General features: G+C 49.8%; 1 protein-coding gene and 1 long non-coding RNA gene across 8 annotated transcripts in view; one reads left to right on the top strand and one right to left on the bottom strand.

Annotated features, from left to right (window-relative positions):
• The window catches only part of Kcnq1 (potassium voltage-gated channel subfamily Q member 1), a 332,940-nt gene that overhangs the window by 246,266 nt on the left and 60,044 nt on the right, over positions 1-26,630 (bottom strand). For 6 of the 7 annotated variants that reach the window (XM_039092713.2, XM_039092720.2, XM_039092725.2 and 3 more), the window contains exons 3-8: positions 10,622-10,748; positions 10,304-10,382; positions 9,764-9,860; positions 8,957-9,097; positions 2,083-2,193; positions 899-994 (exon numbers count right to left, since the gene is read on the bottom strand). In XM_039092713.2, the coding sequence (XP_038948641.1) occupies positions 899-994; positions 2,083-2,193; positions 8,957-9,097; positions 9,764-9,860; positions 10,304-10,382; positions 10,622-10,748 (651 nt within the window). Of the gene's footprint in view, positions 1-898; positions 995-1,110; positions 1,430-2,082; positions 2,194-8,956; positions 9,098-9,763; positions 9,861-10,303; positions 10,383-10,621; positions 10,749-26,630 lie in introns of those variants that run through there. The other variant, XM_039092732.2, reaches the window with a different exon arrangement.
• Positions 17,155-22,407, top strand: LOC120099963 (uncharacterized). The gene is made up of 3 exons (XR_005499542.2): positions 17,155-17,443; positions 20,912-21,004; positions 21,870-22,407. It is a non-coding gene; the product is annotated as an uncharacterized LOC120099963 (long non-coding RNA).

Raw genomic sequence — 26,630 nt, 5'->3', positions numbered from 1 at the left:
AAAGTTAGTTGAAAATTCTCTCTGCTGACAAGGCTTCTGAGGGACAGGCCTATGCTATGATAGCAATCTAGCGTAGACACAAAACTCAGGCACGGATGCCTATGACCTGGGGCAGTTTGGAGACCCTTCTAAGGGTTTATGTCCCACGTATACCCTATGTAGCCAGCTCCGTACCTCATGCAGCCTGCAGCTCCTCCTAGCATACCCCATGTTGCCTGTGTTTCCACTTCCCACCAGACAAGCCCTGGCACGTCTTCCACTGTGGGCATGGATTCTGAAGGAGCAGTGGCCTCTGTGCTCAGCTGAGGAACTAAAGAACTGCCTGGCTATGTTAATGTGGCCAAGGAGGGTTAGGGTGTCCGATTTAAAGTTTTCCCAAAATGAAAATATGTAGGGTCAAGCCAGGCCTGGGAAAGCACACAACTGCAACTGTAGGTCTCATGGCTGCTGTTGTCATGACCAGGCAGATGGTTCTGGAAAGGCATCAGAGGAACAAATTGGGGCTCAGGACTGTGCTAGAAGCTTAGATAAGACCACGAGAACAACAGCCTTTGAGAAGGGCTGCCCCTCACCCAGGGTTCTGCCCAGATCAGAGAATTCAGGAAACTGAGGCTGACCAGCAGAGTACAGACTGGCTAAGTGGCCGTGGTCAGGTCTCGCCCTAGCCTGCAAGTATGGCTCTCCTTGGGAACAGCATGAGGAGTGATGGTCCTGCTGCATTCCTGTGCCCACCCTATCATCCTAATTGTGAGTACTTCCCCAGGAAGCCATCTCACCATGGGAGGAGCCACAGCAAAAGCATCCGTGCCTCTCGAGCAGTGGACATGGCTGGGAGTGGTTCCAATGCCCAGACAGATAGAAGTACACAGCCCGAGAGCCTGCCAGGCACAGCACATACCTGGATGAGTGAGGCTGCGGCTGGGATCTGCCGGTTGAAGTGTTTCTGCCTCTGCTTCTGCTGGACCTTCAGTGCAAACCCAGAGCCAAGTATGCCCTGGTAAGGGACAGAAGATGCCTATTATTACACAGGCCATGTTGGACAGCGCCCACAGAGGAAAGGGGTCCCGACGAAGAGCAAGAAGCAAAAGCATCTGGAGACCAGGTTTGTACCGTGCCCAGGGCTGTGGCCAGGCAGGCACCACCAGAAGGTGGGTTTGAGACAGCAGATGCCACATGAGGGTAGTCTCTAGGCTCAGCCTGCCTAGCCTTGCCAGCTGATGAGGCAGAATCCATTTCTCAGGGCTGATTCAACATGAATCTTGCCTCTAGAAGAGACCTGAGACTGTCTACACATTTCTTGGCATCACCTGTGGGAAGCCATGTAATTTAGCCATCAGCCTGTGCCCCTAGGGCAGAGGGACCATAACCCTAGGGGAGTGGGAGTTTGAGGCTGTCCTCAGCAAGAAGTCCATGGCTACTGTAGCCAGGGTACCCAGGGGCAGCAGTGGCAGAGATTGAGTGTTGCCTCAGCAGCCGGGGCCATGCAGGGGGCACACATTGTGTGTCATGACCCACATCTATGTGTCACACATACATATATGACACTCAAACACATATCATCTTCTATGTGTTACAGAGAGTCATGAAACATAGATACTGTATGGACATGGAACACATGTCCGAATAGAGGTATATACATGACACACATGAAATCACAAATATGCACACATATATATACATATACACATAAACAACACATATGGTAAACATGCTATTAAAATGTAATACAGGTGCTTGTATATGTAACACATGTATAAAATATATACATACAACATGTATAAGACACACAATCACACACACACATATATATACATATACATACACACACACACACACACACACAAGTAACCGGCGTGTGTCCCATGTAACACACATGTGTAGACATAGGTTAGTGATTTTTGGAAAAGTCAAAGGACAGAGCCACTCCAGGCTGTGGAGCTGCAGGTTCTGCCCAGTCTGCTCCCCTGTACCTTGCTGCTTCTGTGAAGTGCCAAGGCCTCCTTACTCTACTTCAAGGAATGCCTAGGAGTTGGGGCAAAGGTGAGTGGGGAACAAGGGAGAGGGGTCTTAATGGGTACCCACCGCTGGGAGTGCAAAGAAGGATATGGCGAAGACAGAGAAACAGGAGGCGATGGTCTTCCCAACCCATGTCTGGGGTACCTTATCCCCGTAGCCAATGGTGGTGACTGTGACCTGTAAAGAAAAAGGACTGCAGTCAGTGGCTGGCAGGCTCAGAGCCTCAGAAGGGACATCTGCCAGCCCTAACACAGTGGCTTGATGACAAGAAGACCAACTTAAAACCCTGCCCACCAGGGTAATGAGGCATGGTTCTGAGAAAGTACCAGGGACAGCAATATGATGAGTTCGTTCAAGTTTCTGAGTCTCCTAAGTCCCTCAACTCTGATTACCACAGATGGCACAGCCCTAGGGTTGCAGACAGCTTGGGGGGGTGCAAGACAGGCAAAGAACTCAGAGCCCACCCACAGGGGCCAGGCTTCCTGCCCCATCCTAAGGATCCCTTCCCCGGCCACCAGAGTTGCAGTGCACTGGCCCCCTGGAGGCCAGAAGCTCCCACTGAGGCCAGCAGTCCACAAAGCCCAGGATGGCCTGACATGCTGCTTCCTGCCACCACCCCAGGGATCCAGATGTTTTATTTTTCCTTTTCAGAGAGAATAAGACAAGGCTCTAGCCTTCTTGGTGGGAGAGCAGCGTCCAGGGTATGCAGTGGGACAATAGGAGTGAGGGGGGCTACCCCCCGCAACCCCCTGCTGACATCTGAGGTTTACTCCTGGGGCCTCTGATGAGCGACTCAGGGGCCCACCCTGGCTGTGCCTAACCGCTAGGTCACACCATGAGGCTGCCTTGGGCCTGCCAGGCGAACAGAATAGTTACATTCACTAACACACAGCCCTCGGGGTCACAACACTGTCCAGATCAGCCCTTCAGTCAAGGCAGGTTAGTGTGATAGGAGAACCTGCCCATTCAAGGTCTTTATAGCCTGATTACTCTAGACACCTAGAGTGTTACCCCTTGGGGGCCAGGTAACAACCACCCAGCCAGGATCTACATAAGAACCTCTAAGTGAACCTCTGCCCAATAGGGTCAACAAGGATGGGGCTTGGGAAACACCACCTAATAGATACCAACTAATGTGGGGCTCAGAGAGAAAGCCTCAAGATCCTCACCCCACCCCCAGCCCACTGTCATCACTACCCACTCCATTCCCAGATGAACTGCTGTGGACCACAACTGTTCCCCAGTGACCACCAAAGAGCAGGGGAAGGCAAGGGAGGCATGGGAGTCAGAAGTTAATAGGTACATATGAGTGGGTGTAGACATGGATGCTTACAACATAGGTAAGCACTCTGACCAACTGCAGCAGGGGAGCAGGGGACAGGGACAGCAAGAGTAACCCCACAGCGCCAAGTTTGTCACTCTGGCCAGTATGTTAACAGGTCATGAAGCAACAGGTCAATTTTTCCTGGATGGCAAACAACAGAGCAGTCCACAGCTGGGTCCAGGCCACCACAGGGCCACCCCTTCGGTGCTGCACCATGCTATATTGGCTGCATCCTGGTGTTTTCCCACAACTGCCCATATGAAATCTTCCCCACAATGTCATTGTCCTTAAACAAATCCATGCCCTACACAAACAGAGGGCATAACAAACCATTCATGGTTGCACCCTTTAAAGGGACCACCCTGTTCTACATATGTGGGCATAACAGTTGTAAACGTGCCTCACATGGAGACAAGGATACCTGTTCACACTCATATGCACACGAGGGAACATGTATCACTGGCTGAGCTGAGGGACCATGAGGATACGAGTACACATTGGGGTCTAGAGGTTATACCCAGGACTGACAGCCAGGGCACATGCTGTCCAGACATCTTACACACACACACACACACACACACACACACACACCTGAAACCACTCACATAATGTAAGTTGAAGACAAGCCGCTCCAGGGACTGAGGCCATGGCTGCCAGCAGGCTGCTGGATGAGAGGGCTCAAGGGAGCTGAAGCTCCTTACTAGTGGTGTCTTCCCAGAGGGTGTGCACCCCACATGTGAGAGCTGGCCCACAGTTGCCTTCTCTAGGGAGCCATGACAGGTTGTGAAAGCAGACCTGGGCTGGAGCCAGCAAGAGTTCAAGATCATCTGGGATATATGGCTTATTTGAGGCTAGCCTCTGCTATATAAAATCAGTCCAAAAAATGGTGGGGGTGGGTAGGGAAGGAAGGAAAACATCTACAAAGGAAGAGGAAGAATGGCCTAGATGACAATCTGGGAAGAAACATAGGTGAATAGAGAGGAAAATCCTTATGAAGGGAAAAAATATCTGAGGGAGGCCCATGCCTTTAGCTGATCCTCCACTCCTTGCATCAGGAGGAGGAAGGGCCCAGTGCAGCAGTCCTGAGTACTGGCTAGCCATCTGTTGGAGGGCACCTAACTACTAGGACCATCTTCTTTCTCCTGGACCACCACAGAGCTCCTAATCCTTTCTCCCAGGTGGCCTGTTCTTGTCAAGTTGTTTCTCCCCAAGTCACAGACTCAGCAACTCAGAGCAACTTATAGAGCTGTTTGGAACTTGCCCCAATGGCCAGGTCTGCAAGTCTCTTGAGCCAATGAACAGAGGGGACCTTACAAGGACCTAGCCAACAATAGGTCACCTGAGCCATGCACACTTGAGTTCATAGATTGCTGCTCCAGTGACAGAACCTGTTGGGCAGGCCCTGTATGGTTCATGGCCTCCCTTGTCCTCGTGAACAGGCCCCTGTATCAAGGAATAAGAGATTGGGAGGGATTTTCAGAACTAGTGGTCCCTAGTCTCTTCTTTGAGTTTAGAGGTCACCTGGCCAAGAATCTCCAACCACAACCATTCCTGAAGTTCACCATCTGCATGCTCACCAACTTAACTCATCTATATATCCTTTAATTAGATGTGCCCAAAGGGGTTGGTTGGCATGCTCAGGGCTCCATGGCTAATTCCTGGTGGATGTGGGAAGTGAGTCCAGCTTGGTCTCTATGTTGGCCTCACAGCTTCACTACTTCCTGATGCTGTCTGCTTCCTCCAGGTGAAAGGGTTTCTGGGACACTCTATTCCTGAGACTTGCACAGACAACTCCTCAATGGCATGAGTTCAACCGGTGTGTCACCATTACCTAACCTGCTGGCTGAATTCGTGTAAGAAATCTAGGTACTGCAGACATGAAAAGATGGACATGCTTTGTACAGACTTGTCGTCTCATAAGGCCCAGCTATAAAGATTACTCCTCCTTGGGAAGAGCTTATTAGCAAGGGGCCTGGTGGCCCTTCAGACTTTGCTGCATAATTCTCACGGAACCTACATGGAAGAGGAAAGGGCTTAGTGCTACCAGCCCTGGTCCCTGCTCTGTCCTTCAATCTCCATAGATCAATCCTGAAGAATAACGCCTCCCACAAACAGTTCTGCAGGGCTTGCATGTGACTGTCTAAGAGACCTCCCCACTCCAAGGCCTTCTGGCCTGGCTCTGCAGGATGTAGTCCAGCCTGGGAGGTGGGAACTTTCCAGAGCCTCCAGGTGAGGAATGAAGAGCCGTCAGACTGGGTTTTTTAAGGGACTGAAATACAGGGTGGGGTTCCAGCCTGTTCACTTGAAGTTCTGTATTTAGCCACTCAGGGTAAACAGAGCCCAGCAGCCGCCTGTTTTCAGAGACCCCCAGGCATTAAACAGAGGAGCCCGTGTTTGCAGAAATGGCATTTTCCTGCACTCAAACCATAATACAAACAAATGCATTCTGTTTCAAGGGTAAAGGAAAGTTTGAGGGGCTCCTCAAATGCTTCACAGCCACACTTGGACATTATGTTAGGGGGTTCTGGGTTCCAGGGATCTCACACCCATGTGGGTGTTCCCTCTGGAGGAAGGGGATACAGTCCATGGAGTTTGCTTTCTAGCTGTAGGAACTCACAGTCTAGGAAGACAGGGCCATCCCACGAAATGCTGCCTGGATACTTCTAGAATTATCTCTGTCCCCCACATGGTTTACTCAATCCCAACCCAGACTTAAGAACTAAAGCCTTCCTTCTGGGTTTCCTGGGTGGACCCTAATCTGATGATGTGTATCCATGTGAAACGCATAGGAGCGACCTAGGATCCTAGGGCTACCAGAAATCAGACTTAATAATAAAAGGCCCTTCCCAGAGCCAACCAAGCGAGTGTGGCCCTGTCCATGCCTTGGCTTCGGACTCTAGTGTTCAGAGCAGAATAGGACATACTGAATCCACCTATTGGCAGTGGACGGGCTTTCCTGCCCTCCCCCAATCTGGTTTACTTGCTCAGTGAATAAGCACTGGCCAGGGGAGGACCCTCATCTCAGGCTTTGCAGGCTAACCGGGTGAGAAACATCCCTACCTGTGCGGGCACGCCTCTACGCCAGTATACCTTATGTCAGTATACCTTAGGGGAACCTAGTCCAGCTCTCAGGGTCCAGGCAACAATCTTTGGGATGGAGGACAGAGTTTGAGGCCTGGTCTGGCGTAGGGACAGAAGACAAACGAGGGGTCCGGTGTTCAGAAAATGCTCTTACCTGAGGGTATGCACATAACCCCTATATTAAACATATGAGGAGCCCAGGGGCAGGGTTGGGTGGGGCCATACTTCCCTTGTGGAGTGAGGGAGACAAAGATGACTGTTCATTGGCTCAGGGCTACAGAGCTCTGAGCCTGGCTGTCCTGTCCTACAGCACTCAAGTTCTGATTACCCAAGAGGTGCCAGGAACATAGCCTTGGGCTGCTCCCACTAGACAGCTGCAGAGACAGCCACTGAATGAAAGGGGGTCCTGGGAGCCCCTTGGGCAGCCAAGGGCACAGGGCCTCGTGGGAACAATGGCCAGGCTGGGGTGCACTGTGGCCGAGGCCTGGGCTGCAGCTGATGGAGTAGGCCAGAGTGCTGGTGCCAAGCTGGGCACAAAGGGGCCGTGTTCCCGGCCGGCGGGCGGATGTTTGCACAGGTGTGGGAGTGGGGGCGCCTTTCTGCCGAGGTCTGGGGGCCAGGGGCTGGGGGGCTGGGAACAGCTCCTGCAGGAGGCTGGGAACGTAGGCAGGGCAGCATCAAGGCTGGGCACTGCTAAGGTTGGGCATCACTTATCAGTCACTCTGCAGGTAATCACCCATTCACGTCCTGCTGCACCTCAGCCAGCATTGCCCATCTCCCACCAGAGAATTCCCCCCACGCAGGCCCTGCTACATCCCTGGGATGTGTTTTCTTTCCACAGGCAAGCTTCCTAACTTTCCCATTCATTGAGTTTCCCTACCAATCCTGTCTATCATACTAGGGTATCTGGGAACATTGGCCCCAAGAAGGGTAGGCAGCTGCTGAACCTGGGGCCTATCCCAACCTATCCCAAGCTTCTCAGTGTATCCTTACCTCCTGAAGATATTTAGAATGCTGGAAAGTTCCAGAAAATGGACTGATTCGGCCAATGTCAAGAGGTTTTGCTATGTGCCCTGCTTCCTGGGGGCACTCAGGAATTATGGGAACACGTAAACACATGTTCAGTTTCCTGTCTCAACCCCAGTCTAGAAGCTCTGAGAGTAAGCAGCCTCAGAGACTGTTCATTCCTGATTAGAGTATTTAGAGGTAGGGAGGAGTATTCAGGCCAGGGCCCGATGTAGTCATCATCACCATGGATGGCTGCTTGCTCTGAATCAGGATCCCAGAGTCTCTGCTGTTCCTTTCTTTAGGCTGCCACAGCCCACCCAACCTTCCATTAGGCTAGGGAGCCCCAAAGTCAACAGACTGAGAATGATGGTTGGGATGGTGCTGAAATCCTTGTGCCCACCCAGGAGTGCCAGCCCTGGCAGCTCCTCCTGGTATGATTATGTAAAACATCTAGACAGTCTATTGCCCTCGAAGCTGAGGGGAGGAGAGAGTTGGAATTGGGGGTGGACAGACCATACGGGCTCTGAACTATATGCTCCTGTTAGGTACTTGTGTTTCCTGCAGCTTTGGGGACCACAAAGCTCAGTCGCTGGACAAAGCCTTGCTTCCAGAGGAGGACATGAAAGCCATGTGGCAGCTATCCCAGAGGCTTGTAGGCCATGAGCAATGGGCAATGATTTCTAGGTCATGGACTATACTTGGATTTCCTCAGCACCATCCCTCACTAGAATCACCTCTCCCTTCTGTGCCTGCTAGCTGACACCTGAGGAACCACATCCCCCTACACACACACACATTCACTCACATACACACATACTCACACCACTGGCCTGTACACAGTATCACCATAACTTGGGACACTTGAGCCCTAGCATGAGAGGTCATTGTCACACACCAGGTTCCACAGACTGACAGCTCAGCAGGTTTGGAGTCGCCCTAAAGTTTTATGACCATCTTCATGACCTTAGGGCCCTGCTGGCACTCACACTACTGCTGTCTGGGGCAGTGAAAGCCTTTGCAGACCTCATATCCAAAAGCCCCAGCATCTTTCTCTTAGCTTGCAAGAGTTGTAATGGTATTGTATTATGGCATTGCATATCTTGATCCCTGGCACAGGTGTGCTCCCCGGGTCAACATAGACACCACAAACATGCAAAGTATGCATTTGACCCCTTCCTGAACTCTCAGCCCAGAATCCTCCAGGGTAAGGATCACCACGAGGTGGAGATACAAAGTCTCAGTTTGCAATCCCTTGTCCCATCAGCCTTCCCTTCCAAAACACAAGTTAAAAGATAACAATGCTCACATTTTGAGACAGGGTCCAAAGAGCACTCACTGTGATATACAGGGGCCCATTCTATAAACTTTTAAGCACACATTTTGTAGTTCAAAGGTTTTAAAAATTGGGGTTAGTAGCCTTGGTGGGGGAAAGGTAAAATTTTGAGCAACTAGAGTTCAATATCCTAACCCCACTGCCCAGGGCCATGTATCTCCCACCTGAGACCCCAGGCAAAGACTCCAACTTACCACTCCCCACCACAGAGCATCTGCGTAGCTGCCAAACTCGATGCGGCCGGACTCATTCACTGCATCTTTCTCAGCCAGGTAGACAAAGTAGGAGGAGAAGATGAGACCCAGAAAGCCAATGTACAGGGTGGTGATCAGCTCCTAAGGATAGATAACACATCATCTATGGTCACATGCCCAGTGGTCCACATGAGTGTAGTGACAGTAGTTCCTTGGTAGAATTTGCTGCTAGATTGTACTGCATACAATTGAGTGTGTAGCATATTATATACCCAGAAATCACCTAACCAGAGTAACCTAGGTTTTACAATTCTTGAAAGTGGCAGTGAAGAAGTCTCAGCTATTACCCTGAATCAGTCACTTGGGTCCATGTAGTCTCCCCTTGTACCCATGATAAGATAGTACTTAGAGCCAGCTGTCCCCAGCAGCCTGTCAGGCAAAGAGCTTCCCCTCCTGAGGTACCATCCTTGATTTCAGAGCTTCAAAAGTCTGTTATTCATCTTACATTTTCTACAAGACCCAATGGTCTTTTGTCCCAAGCCCAAGTGAAGGTGACAGCATCTCTTTATTGTTGACAAGCCAAGTATTCTGGCACTGTGAATGTGGAGTAGGTTCAGGCTGGGAAGGCTCTGGGGTCCTACGGCCTGTCCTCAGACCCACATGTCCTGGTACCTGCCTAGCCCTGGCCCACTCAGCTGGGGTCCAAGTGTTAAGATATCACCGCCTTTGTATCCTGACTTTATAAGTCTCCAGCCCTCCTGCTACAGGCTGGCCAGCTTCTGTCCTGCCCATACCAGGCTTACTCACCTGGCGGTGAATGAAGACTACAGAGCCCAGGAGCCTCCAGGTACCTCCCTGGCGATCAACATGCAGCATCCGCAGGATCTGAAGGAAGCGGATACCCCTAAGAAGCAAGAAGAGAGGGGTCGAGAGGGCTGTGGTGGTCACAAGCATTTGCTTCCTATGTTACTGTCTCAATGGGTTGAGCCTCCAATGGGCAGAGGAGATACACACATGACACTTTGTATTGGAGCCATCTTGCTTCCTACTGGTGCCTGTGAATCCTGTCTCCAGGAGCCCTTCTATATGGCCTTCTTGGGGGAGGCCCAGGGTCACCCACCTGGCAACCACATAGGCTATCACCTAAGTCTTGGAAGCTAGGAAATGCTGGGGTCAACCTTGAACCTAGAGTTGCCTACTGTCTCAATACTATGAACTATAGCCACCCTACCCCTACCCCACTCACCATTAAAGAAACAGTAGAAGTAGGGAGAGACTACAGTTCAGTAGGAGAGGGCTTTGTGGAGAGTCCCATCTCACAAGAAGAAATGAAAGGAGCCAACATACCTGATAGCTGATGTGGCGAACACTTGCCCTTTGGAACCCACACAGAGGACAACCATAGAGGCTACAACCACGATGAGGTCTGTGGGAAGGGCAAGGGGTCATTACTTCCAGCATCCAGGAATCTGGGGAGGGTGCGCCACCACCCACATCTGAGGGTTGTGCCACTAAAGCAAGATCGGATCCAACAACAAAGGGCACAGGAATAATCTAGGGGGTCTCAGTCTATGGGGACTCTCTGGGGATGACTGTAATGGGAATGCCCTTCTGGACCCACGAGTATAGAGTGGAGTGTCTCCAAGGTGGGTAGGCATGACTCACCGATGATGGAAATGGGCTTCCGGGCAAAGCGTAGCCGGCCCCAGATGCCCACGTACTTGCTGCGGCAGCCTGCAGACCAGAGACGGACCACATACTCTGTCCCAAAGAACACCACAAGGACAATCTCCTGAGAAAGAAGGCAATGAGCTTGTATCATTGAGTGGCTGCCACCACTCAAGCTGGAGGGCCTACACCAGGCTACCATGCCAGAGCCTCTGCTGAGAGACAACCAAGACTAGCAGTCTTAGGTATTCATCTGTGGTAACACATAGGCACTATGAGTATAACACCTGTCTGGAGAGGTCATCAGATAGAGCCCAGGAACAGTAGAAGTAAGCACTGATCAGCTGCTATTCACTGGGAAAGACTCTATACCAGGGTTGGGGTATATGACAGTGTCTGACATCTGTGTTGTCCAGCTTCATGGAATCCACAGATTTCAAGTCCTGTGCCTGAAAGTGGGGGTTCAAGGACATGTGTCCTTGAGGGACTGACCCTCTTGGCTCATAGCTCATAGTTCTGCCTCACACTGGAGACACCATACCCACTATCCGTGGCCTTTACTTAGGTCTGGGTAGTACAAAAATCCCCCCAATCCATCCTGAGACAGTTTTTGGAACAAAGCTAGGGTGTGAGCAGCATCGGATGTGAAACAGCTCTCCTAGGTCAGTTCACACAGACCAGGCCTCTCCCAATGTACCCACATATGCTCTGTAGTCAGAGTGCGCTGAAAGGGAGGGCTTTAAAGCTAGAAAAGCCCAGGTTACTGCAGTGGATGGACAGATCAACACAGATAGATAGAAGGATGGATAGAAGAGAAGATGGGTGGGTGGACAGACAAACAAATAGGTACATGAGTAGATGGATAGATGGATCAATGGAAGGGTGGATGGATAGGTAGATGGATGAGAGAAGGTGGGTGGATGGGTGGGTGGATAGGTAGATGGATGAGAGAAGGTGGGTGGATGGGTGGGTGGATAGATGGATGGATAGATGGACAGATGGATGAATAGGTGCATCGATAGTTGTTTTAATAGATGATAAAAAGTTAAATAGATAAATGAAGGTGACTGGTGTGAGAACCAAGTTAAAATACAAAGTGGAGTCATTAGCTCTCTCAATAAAAACAACAGCTAGACAGAGGGCTCCCGTCACCTGACTCGGTCTCTGACCATGATTTATAATTCAGCTAGTAGCATTCTTGGGGCCTTCCCAGTCTGTCACAGCACTGGGTGAGAGCAACTGTACTGCTTTGTGTTCACACAGCCTTGACACAAACTGAAGGGACAGTCACTGGCAATCACCATGAGAGCCTGGGGCCTTGCCTTTGACTGGTGACTAGCCTCTCCTTCCCCAGCCTTCACTATCTGCCTCTTCAATGAGACACCCAAAGACCTGTCACATGCACAGTATCTGGAGGGAGAGGCATTGTCTGGCTTGCCATGGAATAGTGATGTCAGGAGGCCTGGTCTTGGTTCTCTCCCAGGTCTTGCCGCAGGGTCATTGTCAGAGACTAGCTGTCATGAGTGAGAATCCCCTTCCTACTTCCTCCATCCCTGGGTAGCTCAGGTCTGATTCTTAGAACTGCTATGGCATTAAAATGCCAGTAACCCATTGCAAGTGGGTGATGGGAGGGTTTTAAATAAATATGCATTCCACGTAAACTACAGCCCATTGTGGCCCTCGAGGTCTCCAGCCCTGTCCCGGACCTGTTCCCCAGCTCCCAGGCAGCCTTCATTGGTAAGAGGCCCTTGGGGAAGGCCTGGGGTGAGGAGGTGAAGCCACTCCCACATATGTTAGGGGACTGTGTAAAGCCACAAACCCGAGAAGCCACAAAGCATTGTGCTGCTCAGGCTTGCTTCCAGCTGGCTCCCTGCCTGACTCCCTCAGGAGCCTGGCCCGGGAGGAAACTTCCTCTTTGACGGGTGACACTGGCTGGCCCTGCACCCACCTGTCCGCTGCTGAAGAGTCCACCATGTGTGCGTGCGTGCGTGCGTGCGTGCGTGCGTGCGTGCGTGTGTGTGTGTGTGTGTGTGTGTGTGTGTGTGTGTGTGTGTGAATACTCCCCATCATATATAAATGCTTTTAATGAAGACAAAATAATAAGCCACCTAGCTTGTGTTTGGGCACAAACAGTGACTGATGAAAGGCGTGAGCCTGGGAGATCATAGCTCCTTCCTTGTGAGAAAAGCATTTGGCCCATGAAGTGGACTCATTGGGAATGAGGGGGAGGGAGGGGAGTGGCTGTGTGTAGGAGAACAAGAGAGTACTGGCAACAGTGGGCCATGTTTGGCTGAGCACACCAGGGAGGAGACACAGTACCATTCACTCCACTCAGCGCTTAATATTGGCCTGTTGAATGAATGAATGATGAATAATGAATGAATGAATGAACAAATGAACGAACAATCTGAGCAGCTAGGTTGCAGAGATATTAATCCATCTTTGTTTCTTGAGAACCTGGGCCTGCAGGACTGCTGCCCAAAGTACTATGTGTATCTGTGGCCAACAGAAGAACATACTCCCAATCCCCACCACAGGATATGACTTCATGGGAGACAGCATGCCTGACCATGAGAAGCCTCAATATTTAGTTACAGTGCTAGGCCAGGCAGAAGGCCTTTGTTCCAACTCCATGGCCATACATCACTCAGCTGGCTGATCATCTAGTGAGTTTTTCTCATTTGCAGATGTTTGTTATTACTCAAATATCTCCTTAGTAATGGCTTCTGACGGCTACAGGTGCCCCCTGACCTAGTACTTGGAGGGAAACCCATTTCAGGATCGGCTGTGTGGAACAGCAAGCCCTCCTTATGCAAATCTCCAAATCCTAGTCAGCGTGAGGACACAGTGTGAAGCCTGGATTCGCTGGACTTGAGCCCCTTCATCCCCGGAAAATGTCTGGCTAGTTATGTCCAGGGCAGGCAGGGCTGAGTTAGTCAGTAGGGCTCAGGGGCTGCTAGGAAAGGGACTGAGGAAAACAACCCTGTCTTAGGCAGGACACAGCCAGATCCAGTGTTTAGACAGAGACAAAATGGTTATCAACAGCTTTGCACGTATGCTGGAGCTATGATGGGTACCCCTCAGACCAAAGGTTACACTGGGACTCCAGCAAGGGATTAACATTGAGCAGTAGTGTGTGTCTGTAGGAGACACACTGTGGGGACGTCTTGATTTAGGTAACAACGCTCTAGTCCATAGCAGGTTAGTGGGGCTATCTTAGCCCTGGTAAAACAGACCACAAGGCTGATGCCAGCTGTCGTTCCAGCACAGTCACCCCCTGCTCAGGTAGAGCCAGGCCTGAAACTCACCTGTTTTATAGACACAATCCAAGTACAATCCCAGTGTTGAATGAGAGGCCTCAAACTTCTTGACAAAATACATAAATACCTGTTACCCCCCCCAACCTCATGCCTGCTCCTGTTGTCTGCTTAAGGTCAAAGGTCATAGGCTACCACCCAAAAGATCTTATGGCCCAGTGCACACGGAAGCCTCCCTAGACCTTAGGCACATCACATCCTCTGGGTTCCCCATGTCCTCAGAGGCTTGGTGTGTGGGATATACTCTCTTATCCCCCACCTCCCAACCCCTTGCCTATTTAGGCTATCCCAGCACCCCAGACTTTGTAACAGCCACATAAAAAGCTAGCATGCTCCCCCACCAATAAAAGTACCAGCTCAATGTACCCAGTATTGTCCAACTCCCTAAAGGGCCTCCCAGAAGAATCCACATGCTGCCAGAACCAAGGACTCAAGGTCAGGGGACATTGATGGAGTGTGGCCCTGAGCTCTGTCCCAGAGATATAAAAGAAAGGGCTGTCCTTGGGCCAATGAGCTTGGGCTGAGACAAAAGGCAAGACAACACAACTGCCCCTCCCACCCGGACCATTGTTCCTTGGACCAGAGCACGGCTGAATCCTGGTGGCAGAGGACTTTATGGCTGAGACTCCTGTGTCAAGGATAAACAGCAAGCATAGTGCCTGCAGCTTTTCCTGTATTCACCAAGGCAGGACCTCTGTGCCTCTTTTCCTACACAGGAAGGAGAGCCCATGAGACTAGGAAAATACCTGCCCAAGGACTCATGGGAAGAATAAACTGACTTGGGCCCAAGGCACCATGAAGCATGGCTCTCAGGTTTGGGAGTGAACTCTGGCAAGGGAGTCTACTTGCCTCTCAGAGAGCTGATGACTGAGACATGGGTATGTCTGAGAACATGAGGGCAGAAGAAGTTTGGGGAATGGCTGTGAGTAGGGATAGTGTATACGAGACAGGGTCTTGAGGGATCAGGGACAGAAACCAAGGTGTAACGGGAAATGGCATAGGATGGAGGCTGACCTAGAGACATAAGAGCCAGTGACCTGGCCGGCTGTGACAAGAGGTGTCCAGGGGAAGGGTAAAAGATGAGCCTGGACCATGTGCAGGTCCTGGCACCCCTGTCCCGGTGGCCTTCTGTGAAGAGCCCTGAGGAGACACAACCATCCTGGCTCTCACATACCAGTGCTTGTCTCCTCTAGACCCTTGAAGAGTTAGAGAAGCTCAGCAAGGGCCAGAGCCTGACTGTTGATTACCCCTCCGGAAGCTCTGTCAGAGAAACAAGAGGGGGTTGTCTAATGACATGCGTGTGCCAGAGCCGTGAACACGTTTGGACAGGCTCTGGAAGCAACAATCTCTAGGGTGTACTCCTTGCAGCATCCCGCAGCCTGTCACTTTGCCCATGTGCTGGTCCCAACCCACAGGATGTAGTACCCTCTGCCACAGTCTGCTTATTGCCTGTGCAGTAAGTGTTGAGAGCTGTACCCCAAAGGGGCGAGTCACATAATTTTAAACTATTTTAAAAAGCCAAGCTGCAAGAGCTGAGGCTCAGTCGATAGTGTGCTTGACCAGCATGCATGAAGCCCTAGGTTACATTCCCAGCACTGTGTAAACTAGGTGTGCTACTGTACACCCGGACTCCCAGCACTAGGGGCATCGAGTTAGGAAATCAGAAGTTCAGGGTCATTCCTGGTTATGTGAGAAATTTGAAGCCAGCCTAGATTAATGAAACCCTGTTTTAAAGTAAAAATACCAAAGGCAACAATGACGACAACAATTATTTTAGAAAGGCGGAGGACCTGAATAGGCAGATATCTGGAGAAGACACACAACTGAGGAAGAATGCCCACGGCAATGGATATTCTATGTCACTAACTGTGGAAATGCAAATCAAAGCAGACGCTGCTGTGTCCCTCTAGCAAAACACAGGCCATGACTACAGTGGCAAAGGAGGCAGAGAGGCAGGGCTAGCATACATGGCTACCTGAGGGAGACACCAGACCCATGATCCTGGGATCATGGTTCAGTGGTTCCCCAAGTCATGAAGCATGGAGTTAACACCCACTCAATTCTGCTCTAAACAAAGCTCGATCTAAAAAAAAAATGTAGTAACCCAGAAAAAATACAGTTGTTGGTCTGTGAAGATTAGTTTAGTTAGTAGAGCACTTGCCTGTTGTGCCTGAGGCCCTGAGTTAGTCCCCGACATCACTCAGAAATACATCAATAAAAACAGAAAGACCATTTATTTTTCTTTAAAAAAAAAAAAAAGATCTTCCACAGAACTCAGTTCTACTACATCCCCCAAAGAGAGGCAGGGCTTTGAGACACTATCTGTCCACTGTGTTGACTTTGGCAAAGTACACAATAGCCAAAGGCAATGTCCACCAAGAGGACAGAGAGAACAGGCTCCAGATACCGGAGGGCACATAATATTTCTTCAGAAGGAAGTATGCTCCAACACAACATGGACAGACCTTCGGAGCCTTCTGTTGAGAGAAAAGTCCTATGAGAAAGATCCCACTCACAGTCTAACTGCAGGCCCCCTAGTTGCCAAAGCCACGGGGACACAATGCAAGATGAGGTGGCGGGGCATGGGGTGAGTGTTTAACAAGACCAGAGTCATCTGTGAAGATGGAAAGGTCTCAAGGTACATGGTGTGAGGACTGTTACCCAGCAGCGTGGGTGAGCTTCATGCCACTTGGCTGAGCATCGGGTATGGCCAAGGTGTCCATTCTCTCTCAGTGGAAGGTTCCCAAGGTCTGTCCATGCTGGACACCTTACCTCATACATATTTTAGGAAGGGGAGTGGGGACAAGGTGGCTCAGAAAGGAAAGGTACTTGCTACTGTCAATCCTGTTGACTCAAGTTTGATCCCCAAACCCACAGGATAGAAGAACAAACTGATTGCTGCAAGTTGTCTTCTGACTCTCAAACGCTCACTCAGGTACACACGCGTATGTGTGAAATAAGGGAATGGGTGTAATAAAACAAGAAAAAGACAGGAAGGGAAAGACGACATGGATCACAAGGATCACAGGATCTACGGCCTGCAAAGGACCAAATGGACCCTTGCCATAGCTTGCGTTGTAAAGATAAGGGAGACAGTGATGGAGCAAAGGCAGGAAGTACCCAAGGACTTAGGTCCTCTGTAGTCTCATCTCACCACTACAATGCTGGGAACACATTGATGCATGGGCTCGGTGGCATCCTGGGCTCTGTATTCTGACAGGGACATCTGGGAAGAGACTCACCGCCTCTGAAAACTTCACATTGGGAACTGAAAATTTTTCTCATTTGACAGGTGGACCCGGTAACCCCCAAACTGGACCCAAGTGAGCTGCAGAGGATGCAGAAGACAAAAGCTTGGTGCGACAGAATTTCTGACTAGCCGGGAACCCCTATCACACATGCACACCTGCGACATATGTGTGTCAGGTGCTTGCGGGTGACCACAGCAAAGCAGAGATCTGCTCACATACAAGCCTAAAGAGCCACGATTAAAGTAAGGGAGGTAGGTGTTCTACCTGGGTAAAGCTGCGGTGAATAGGGGAAAGGCCAGCACAAAGTTCACAGCCTCCTAGGCCCATCCTTGAAGGCTGTGGGTGTCTTATCTATTGTTCCTTTTTATCAGCTGGTGAATCCCATTTCTGGGGGGTATAGGGGTTCAGCTTATTACAATCATTCACCTGTGGCACACAGCAAAGCAGACTGCCTCGGATCCTCAGATGAAAGACACTTAATTTTTCCCCCTCTGTTTCTTTTTATTTAACAATCAAGGGAGCTCAAAGATGCTTATCACGAGTATTCAGTGTCTCTGATGTTACTGTTTTATTATCTTTTTAATGAAAGAATAATTTGAAGTCTGACTGGAAGATTAACTACTTCAGATGAAGGGTTGGCCCATGTAAATAGGGCCCTGCAAGAGGGCTTGCAAAGCCAGGTCATGGGGCCAAAGACCCGGCTGGTCTTCCTGAGGACCTCCAAACACTGGACAGGGCAGTTTCTAGAGCGTTAGATACCCTAGGCCTCCTGTAGGCTACCAATCAGCATAGAGGTGCCTTGGGAAGCTAGGGCTAGGGTCCTTCCATCCTCTCACAGCTAGGAAACCTGTAAGATGGCCATTTCTTGAGCCAGGGGGCTTCCTGTGGGAGGACAGTGCCCTCTCAGCACACAGCCAGCCAGCAGACTTTGGGGCCAGCTGTTCTGACTCTACATGGGCCCCAATAAGCCATAGAGAGGGCCAGCCTTACATTCTCGGGAGGGGCAGCTGGCTGGAGGCTTGGTGCCCGCATGCAAACTGCTCAAAGCGCCCTTTGTTCAGGTCCTGCCTGTGGCCAGCTGCTCCCAGCCGCTGGCCTGTGCTGAGAGCCCATGCCCCCCCACCAGTGACATGTGCTGGGCACAGCTGGAGCCCTCAGGCCATGCTCACTGCCCACCCTGGGGATTGTCAGCCCCCACAGGCCACCAGCTAGTCCCAGGTAACACAAAGCCTTCAGAGACTCTAAGGAGGCACAGAGTCAGGACCCAATGGCAGTAGACAGAACCAGGACCCTATTGAGACATGACCCTTTCTATAACAGTCCACCCATCTCCAAATGTCCTGGAAGTCCTGGGTACCTCAGAAGCCTCAGCTGAGGGTAGGTGCTCCACTCAGTGGGAGACTCCTATTGGTAGGATGTTTTTCCAAATCCCTCTGAACCACAGCTCACAACTTTGATTGGGAACCCCACCCCATCTCACCTGAGCCCCTGGATACCTAAGGTGGCCTGGAGTTGGTCGGTTTGCTTAGACAACAGAGGACACTGGTCCCTCTGCACTAGGGAACCTCTCCTGGCAATGACAGTAAGCTGGTGGAGTCCTAGGGGCACACAGCACAACACAGCCAGGAAGCAGGCATTTCCTCAAGCCAGCCGCCATGAAAGCTTGTAAGCTATAAGACAGCTAGAGGCAGAAGCCCCGGTCCTGGGAGTGGGTAGCACAGTCCCACACAGGCCTTCTTCAGTAGCCAGTTCCCAATGGCACTGGCCACAGATCAGCAGCTGTTGTGTCCACACCTATTAGGGTAGACCCAATTTGGGGGCAAGTCTAGGAGAGTCAGGGTTACTTTCCCCTGAGAACCAGCCCCAACTGCCAGCTGTCCAGGCAGCCATTCTCCACACTGGGCAGAAGAGGCAATGAGGCTTGTCACCATGGGGACAAGCATTCCCATCCACCGGGTAGCCAGGCTTTAAAAGTGGGCAACAGCTGTCACCTGGTCCTCCCATCGTGGGTCCTACTTCAGCAGGTGGCACGAGGCCCAGTGTCCACTGCTATCTGGGGAAGTTTTCAGGGGACCAAAACCACAGGGGGTGCCTTGAAGATTAGTTGTTTCTCCTGATCCATGTTCTACATCCATGCTGCTCTGTGTGAGACTCCCTAAGGGTGCTAAGGCCTCTATCTCTCTTTCCTTTATGGTCTAGTGCCCACCTTTAGGCCAAGGCTCAGCCATGTAGGGTCCCTGGTATCATCCCTACCCCTCACATTATTATGTTACAGATATAGAGGCCACCCCACCAGGATGTTGGACATGCCAGCACACTGTCTCCAAGAGCTTCCTAACAAGCCGGGATGTCCAACAATCTTAGGAAACAATAAAAGTATAATCGGGTTGCCCAGAAGGTACCTCTTAGGCACACTGTGACAACAGGTCAGGGCTCAAGACCTTCTGCCCCCAACCAGTCCCCAGTGTCCTACTAACCACCTACTGAGACGAGGTCTAAACAGGAGACAGACGGAGCAGAGTGAGGGTAAGGCGAAGAGACTTGGCCCATACCGGTGGGCTAGCCCATTCTTGGGTCCATTATCACTAGGAAAAATCCTCTTCAGACTGGAGGCTTCCAGGCTTCAACCTTGAAATAAAGGCTGCCCACCCACAGTGGGGGAAGAGCAGGCCCTGTGGTCACTTTAATTTACATGTTTCGCTGGTGCAGTGCTGTGTGGTACTGACTAGAGTTACATGCGGTTCAGGTGGTTTAATGAGCTGTCTCCAGCTCCGGGACCCAGCTTGCTGCAAGCCGGCAAGGTGGGGGTCTCCGTACCCTGCCCACTCCCTTCCTCCCTGCCTGGGTGTTCTAGAGGTCAGGAGGCGAACATGGGGGGTTCCGTGGCCTCCCGATGCCTGGTGGGGGGCAGGGCAGATGGCGCCAGGATATGCACACAGACCAGCCCAGGAAATCCCTGCCCAGAATTGCCTCATCAGCAGATTCAAACCAAGCAAATCCATGCCATCCCCTAGTCGCCTCCAGGGTACTTGTGAGCCAGTCTCTGACAGAGAGAAGGCAGCCTGGGTGCCCTGTAAGTGTTTGCCTGCATAGGACAGGAGGCAATGATTTTTATTTAATGAATTTCAAACTATGTGGGTGTCGCAAACCCCAGCAATTGAGGAGTGTGGTGACGGGCAAACTTGGAAATGAAGTATCTGCAACACTGGGCAAAGGGGGCAGTCTGGGCCTCACTGGGGACAGGATGGATCCTGCCTTTCTATTAAGAGAAAGTCAGCTCAGCATAGCTGTCCACAGTTGCCCTGTCTTCCCTCACCCTGCTGGGTTTCCTCAGCTATTCAGGAGAGTGTCTCTCTGTCCCTGCTAAGACTTCTTTCCCCCTCTCAATATATATAAAAAAAAATATATATATATATATTTTTTTTTTTTGGTTCTTTTTTTTCCGGAGCTGGGGACTGAACCCAGGGCCTTGCGCTTCCTAGGCAAGCGCTCTACCACTGAGCTAAATCCCCAACCCCCCCTCTCAATATTTTAACCATTTGTTTCTATGTTTCTAGTTTTATTCGTTCTTTTTTCCCTTTTTAATTAATTAATTTTTGTTATTTCTGTTGCTGCTATTGTTGGGACAGGGCCTTATGGAGCCTGGGCTGGCCTCAAATTCTATGTAGCCAAGGATAGCCTTGATTTTCCAGTATTCCTCTCTACCTTTATCTCCCCAGTTCTAGGTGCACAGTGTATATCCTGGAGAGTGAGCCCAGGGCTTCATGGATGTCAGGCAAACACTGTAGCTGAGCCGAGTCCCCAGCCCCGCGGTAAGTTCCGATCAGAGAACATCCACAACTGTCTCAACAGTGTAAGGAGTTGTGGAGCACCACGGGTGACTGGGTTCAGAAGTCTTCCATGGGTGCAAAGAGACAGAGAGCACCCAATATCAGACTCCAAAATCACAATGACAGTGTGAAAACCTGTCCCCACACACCTTGCCACTCCTGCCCTGGAATCTGGGCTTTAAGGTCAAGGAGCAAAGCAAAGGCCAATCTATCCTCCCCTCACACCCTGTCTCTTGGTTCCTGTCTCCTGGAGTGTTCACTTTGGCTCCCCCTCTCCTTCTGTAGATCAAACCCAGGCCCCTGCTGATTTTGTAGAACCTCCCCTTTCTGGAATGTTCGTTTTTAAAGTAGAGCTATGAGGAAGCCACCCAACAGGAGTAACAGCCCTGGAGGAGGGTTTGCCCATGCTGCTGCCCCTGTGCTAAGCAGAGAGGTGCCAACCCCAGAGCTGTGCAGCCTACAGCTTGGGAGCTGTTTTCTGGGGGTTGTCTGAAGATGCTGGATTTGTAGGTGATTTTGTGGAGGTAGCATAGCTAGGGATAATAGCAACAGTTATTTCAGATTCCTGTTAAGATTCTGAACCACTTACCTGCCTGTGTTTTGATCCTGCATCTATGTGAAGCCTATTCTCAAAGAATTACTGTATGACACCTGTGATGCTTACAGTTAATTGTCAACCTGACAAAAATTTAGCATCACTTTGGAGTCTGGGCTCGGAGTACGCATGTGGGGGCCTCTCTTGATTATGTTTGTGGAGGTGGAGAGACCTAGAGGTTGTCTAGGTGGGGAAAGTGAGGTGGCAATAGCAAGAACTTACTCGTTGTTTGCTTCTTCTGATGTGACATAGTGTGATCAGATGCTTCAGGCTCCTGCTGCCTTGACTTGCCTACCTCAATGGACTACAACCTGGAACTGTGCGGCAAGATAAACCCTTTCTCCATTAAGTTGCCCTTGTCAGGGTGTTTAATCATAACAATGGAAAAAGATGATCCCTCACCATTACCATGGTTACCCCTCTTTTCTACATACCATGTAATATTTCACAAATACTATGTTGTATGATGTCTTAGTATTTATAATTAGGCTCCATTCACACAAACTCAGGCTTCATTGTTCACAACCTACTGTAGCCTGCAGGTTTTATTCTCTATTTTTGTGAGCAATTTCTTTGCATATTTTTTTGCTATCTTTTCTTTTCAACTGTCCATTGTGTTTTCTTTACTAAATATACTGGATGCACCTGTTTAAAATTAAAAAAAAAATCATTGTGGGGCTATATAATCACCAGTGATCTGCTTACCTGTCATGCACAGGACCTTGGGTTATTTTCCTACTACTGCAAAATTAATTCTTTATAAACAAATAAAATCCTATATATCAGTCCTCTACCTTTTGTGAGATTTTGCATATCTCCTTTTGGAAGATGAATTTATGACATTAACATTTAGTATAAAATTAAATATGTCTCATTACGTTCTTTCCATCTTTACTTGTCATCTGGTTTCTTGCCTCGACCCCCTTTCCTGGGAGCTGCTGAGTTGGTCAGCGCAGCCCTCCCTCCTTATCTCATGGAACAGGGCATTTTACTGATCTCTTCCATTCCATCAGACCCTAAATACAACCCTTATCTAAAAACACTTTCCATAGCACTGATTTCTTGAGACTTTTCCCTGGTGAGCCGGCAATCTGTGTATGGCTCTGTTTCTTTTGACCTCCACCAAGGGCTCTGTGGAGCCAAGCCCTTAGAGAAAGGCACAGTTTAAAGGATCTTGTCGAAGGCCAGGTAATTGATGCCTAAGGCTCTGTGGCTCTCACGGCCTCCATCCTGAAGAGGAAGCGACAAGAGACAGTGCATCCATAAGAATTTATGCTACGTGCTCATAAAACCTGATTTGTATAGATATACAGGCAGAGTGGCCCAAGCTCACAGACTTCCCGGTTCCTCGTCCTCGTCCTCTGGTGGGTGAGTGTTATCAGGTAAATGCTATCAACACAAATTCCTGTCAACATCCCACCCTCAGGACGTCAGTGTGTGGCCATATTTAGAACAGGGTCATTGCAGATGTAATGTGAGATGAAGCAACAGTAACATGCCGTGTGCTCCTCACCCTACATGATTGACAGCTTTACAGCAAAGGCACAGTAAAATCCAAAAACAATGGGAGAGGAGAAGCCAAGTGAGTGTGAGGGCGGATGTTTTATTACAATGTTTTTGTAACAGACCCTCAAGGATTACCATCTTCCAGAGAACTGTCTGGGAACGGGGCTGGAAGGAACCTACCTGCTGATCCCTTATCTTTGACTTGCATGCCAGAAAGAGTGGCACCTAGACAGATGCAAGCCGCCACTCAGACCATTTCAGAAGCTGGACCAGGGTCCCTAGAGATGCCCCCTCCATCAGGCCAGAAATGACACCAGATCGTCTTTCTCCTTGTAGGCATGTTAGTCCCCTGCTTCCTCACAGCACAGTGAAATGCGGGCTTTGAAGAGCAAACCCAAGTCACTGGAGGCTAGCAGGGCTGAGGCAGCAGCGAGGCTGAGCTCTTAATCCATATCCAGCCCCACTGTGCTTTAGACCCCTGAGAACACAGAGAGGCCTTTGCACGTAGGATCAGCCCCAGTTGTCCAACCTGAAATGTGTGCTGATTTGGGGGCAGGGCCCTAAGATTGCTCATACCTGAAACCGGTAGTCATCTTCGCATGCATTTAAAGCAGGACTCTACCTTTGCCAGGAAAGTTATGCCCATCTCTAGCCCACTTATGTGGGGTTTTACTCTTAGACCCTGACTTCACTGTCAATGGCTGCCAACCGCCATGGAGAGACATCCAAAGATGGGTGCCTTAGCTGGGTCTTGGATGCATTTTTATGCATAGGGAGCCCACACTTCTAAAACCACACCAATCATGCCACAGGACTAGGGTTTTAGTGACCCTCAGAGTGAGCAGCCTTCACCATAGCTATAGACCTAGGCAAGCCAGTTAAGTCACTGCCTGGACTCCGCTCCTTCTGTAGAGGTCTAGGGACTGAACCTAGACAGGCAGGTCTAAGATTAACAGGGCCTGGTAATGAGTGGGTCACCTGATCACAGGTTGCACTGTGACTGTGTAAGCATGTGTTGGTGCTTGTACCTGGTTTATTCATTGTTTGTTGATTGCTCCACAACACAGTTCACTGTGCAAATTTAGACATCTTAATGAAGGGAGAATTTAAACAGTATTTCTTTTTCCTGTCACGAATGTTTTAAGGGACCGAGGAAATTGTGCATGGATTTGCTGTTTTAGAAGGTAAGTCAACAACTTCAGGGGAATTATACTACTTCAGGGCATAGGTTTACACAGTTCCTGGGAGATATAAGAGTGGCCTGCCATGGATTCTGAGTGCTCATCTTTTCATCTCCTTGAGTTTCATTCGTTGGGGAAGGGGCTGTTTCCAGGACAGCCCAGCAAAGGTCTACTCTCTGCCCCTGACCCCTGTGTCCTGCCAAACAGGGAGGGACGGGGTGCCTGCAAAACTCCTGAATGGTAGGCAGCAGGGAACATGGGAATAGGAATGGAGCAGCTCTGAGGCCATAGTTAAGCCTGAGTCCTCTCAGAGCTCTGGGGCTGAGACCCTGAACAAGATGTCTCTCTGCCTCTCTGTGTGTGTCTCTCTCTCTGTCTCTCTCTCTGTCTCTCTCTCTGTCTGTCTCTCTCTCTCTCACAGACACACACAAACACACACACACACACACACACACACACACACACAAAGCTTAGAAACACTACCAAGATGGACTTTTGTGTTTTTAAGATAGGGTCTTGTGATATATAGCCATGACTGGTCTCTCAATCAGTATATAGCCCAGCTTGGCCTAGAACCCATGGCTGTCTTCCTGACTCAGTCTCCTAAGAACTGTGTACTACCACACCCAGCTCCGAGGTAGTCTTAGCTTCAAACTCAGGCTGAGGCTTCTGCTCTTTGGGGATTGAATGCATTGGAGGATGTGAATGGCCAAAATTTAGCCAAGAAGAAATTCAAAACCCATGGGTCCGGTGTTTACTAATTTATGTCAAAAAGCAAGCAAACAAACACACAAACAAAAAACCCCAACCTCTCTTGTTAGGAAAAAATGCAGATGAAATGAATTCATGGGTCTGTCCAACATGGAAAGGGGAAATACAAGACATCTTATACCAACCTGGATAAAGGAGCAGGGGGGTACCTCCCTTCCCGACTCACCCTCGGGCACCAAAGCAGAGCACATGGCAGGATAATTAGGCCTTTTCCTATGTGAGCGCAGATGTAAATACTTGACCTAGAGTTCCGGTGATGTAGTCCAGCAGGATGCCTGTTTATAGGCATTGTGATGGGCATGGCTTTGTGTGACAAATGGGGGGGTTGGCTTGTTCTTTACAGATCAATGAGCACAACACATAGTCTAAGAGAGGAAAAGGCTCAACGATCTCAACAGGAAAGGCATTGGGTGCCACCCAACATTTAACTGATACAGTCCCCCAGGCCCTGGACACTAGTAAAAAAGAACACACCCCCATTACCATCACCAGTCACCTCACACGTGTCAGTCTCAGTGCTATCAGACCCGAGACCCTTCTCTGCCAACACTGAATGTTCGGAGCAAGGTCCCCGGCTGGTGCCATGAGGCAAAACTAAGAAATAAAAAAAAGGAACAGTGTAAATGGTTTTTTTAAGGAAGACCAGACAACTCCACAGAGAACCCTAAAGAACCTACAACAAGCAAACAAAACAAGTGTGTAGTGGAGACTCTTCTCCTAGTCAGAAGCAAGGTCAACACAAGAAACAATCGCTGTCCTATAGCCTAACAACCACCAACCCCAAAAATACAGTGAGGAAAGCAGTGTCCTGTCAGGCGCCTCAAAACCGTGAAGGACAAAGAAGCAACCTAGTAGGCTAGGGTAATAGAGACCACATGGCCCCCCTGATCTGTTCTGAAGATACTTAACCAGGTCACAGAGAGAAGCACAGTCCCGTTCAGATACATGTGAAACCCATGTTTCTTTACCCCTTCCCACACACAGTGCCAGTCAAAATGCCGACGGGGCTGGGTATTGGTTTTGCTTTGGGATTGTTAACAACTGATGGCTAGATTCTCTGATTTTCCTGAGATTGTGAAGGGCCCAGCAGAGCATCACACTTTGAAAATGAACCAAATTGGAGGATTAACGAGGCCTGATTTCAAGGCTTAGAGTAGAAGTCACAGCAATCAAAGGCTGGGCTGGCAGAACAGTTTACAGAGTCCAGAAAGCCGAGCCAGTGCACAGCCAACTGATTTTCATCAAAGGTGCCAAAGTCATCTCACGAAAAAAAAATTAACCACATGCACAGGAGACTTAGTCCCGATTCGTACCTGTCACCGTTCGTAAGATTAAACTCGGAAGGAATTAGAAATCTAAACAAGAAACATGAAACGGTAAAGTTTCCACGGAAAACAGGAGGAAGGCTTTGTGAGCTCACATTAGACAAATATTTCTTAGACAGGACACAAAACACATGAACCCTACAGGAAAAGGGTGTGTGTGTGTGTGTGTGTGTGTGTGTATGTATGTATGTATGTATGTATGTATGTATGTATGTATGTGTAAAACGCCC

This window comes from Rattus norvegicus, chromosome 1 (genome assembly GCF_036323735.1).
Source record: "Rattus norvegicus strain BN/NHsdMcwi chromosome 1, GRCr8, whole genome shotgun sequence".
Taxonomy (NCBI): domain Eukaryota; kingdom Metazoa; phylum Chordata; class Mammalia; order Rodentia; family Muridae; genus Rattus; species Rattus norvegicus.
This window is presented reverse-complemented; position numbering and strand designations above follow the sequence as displayed.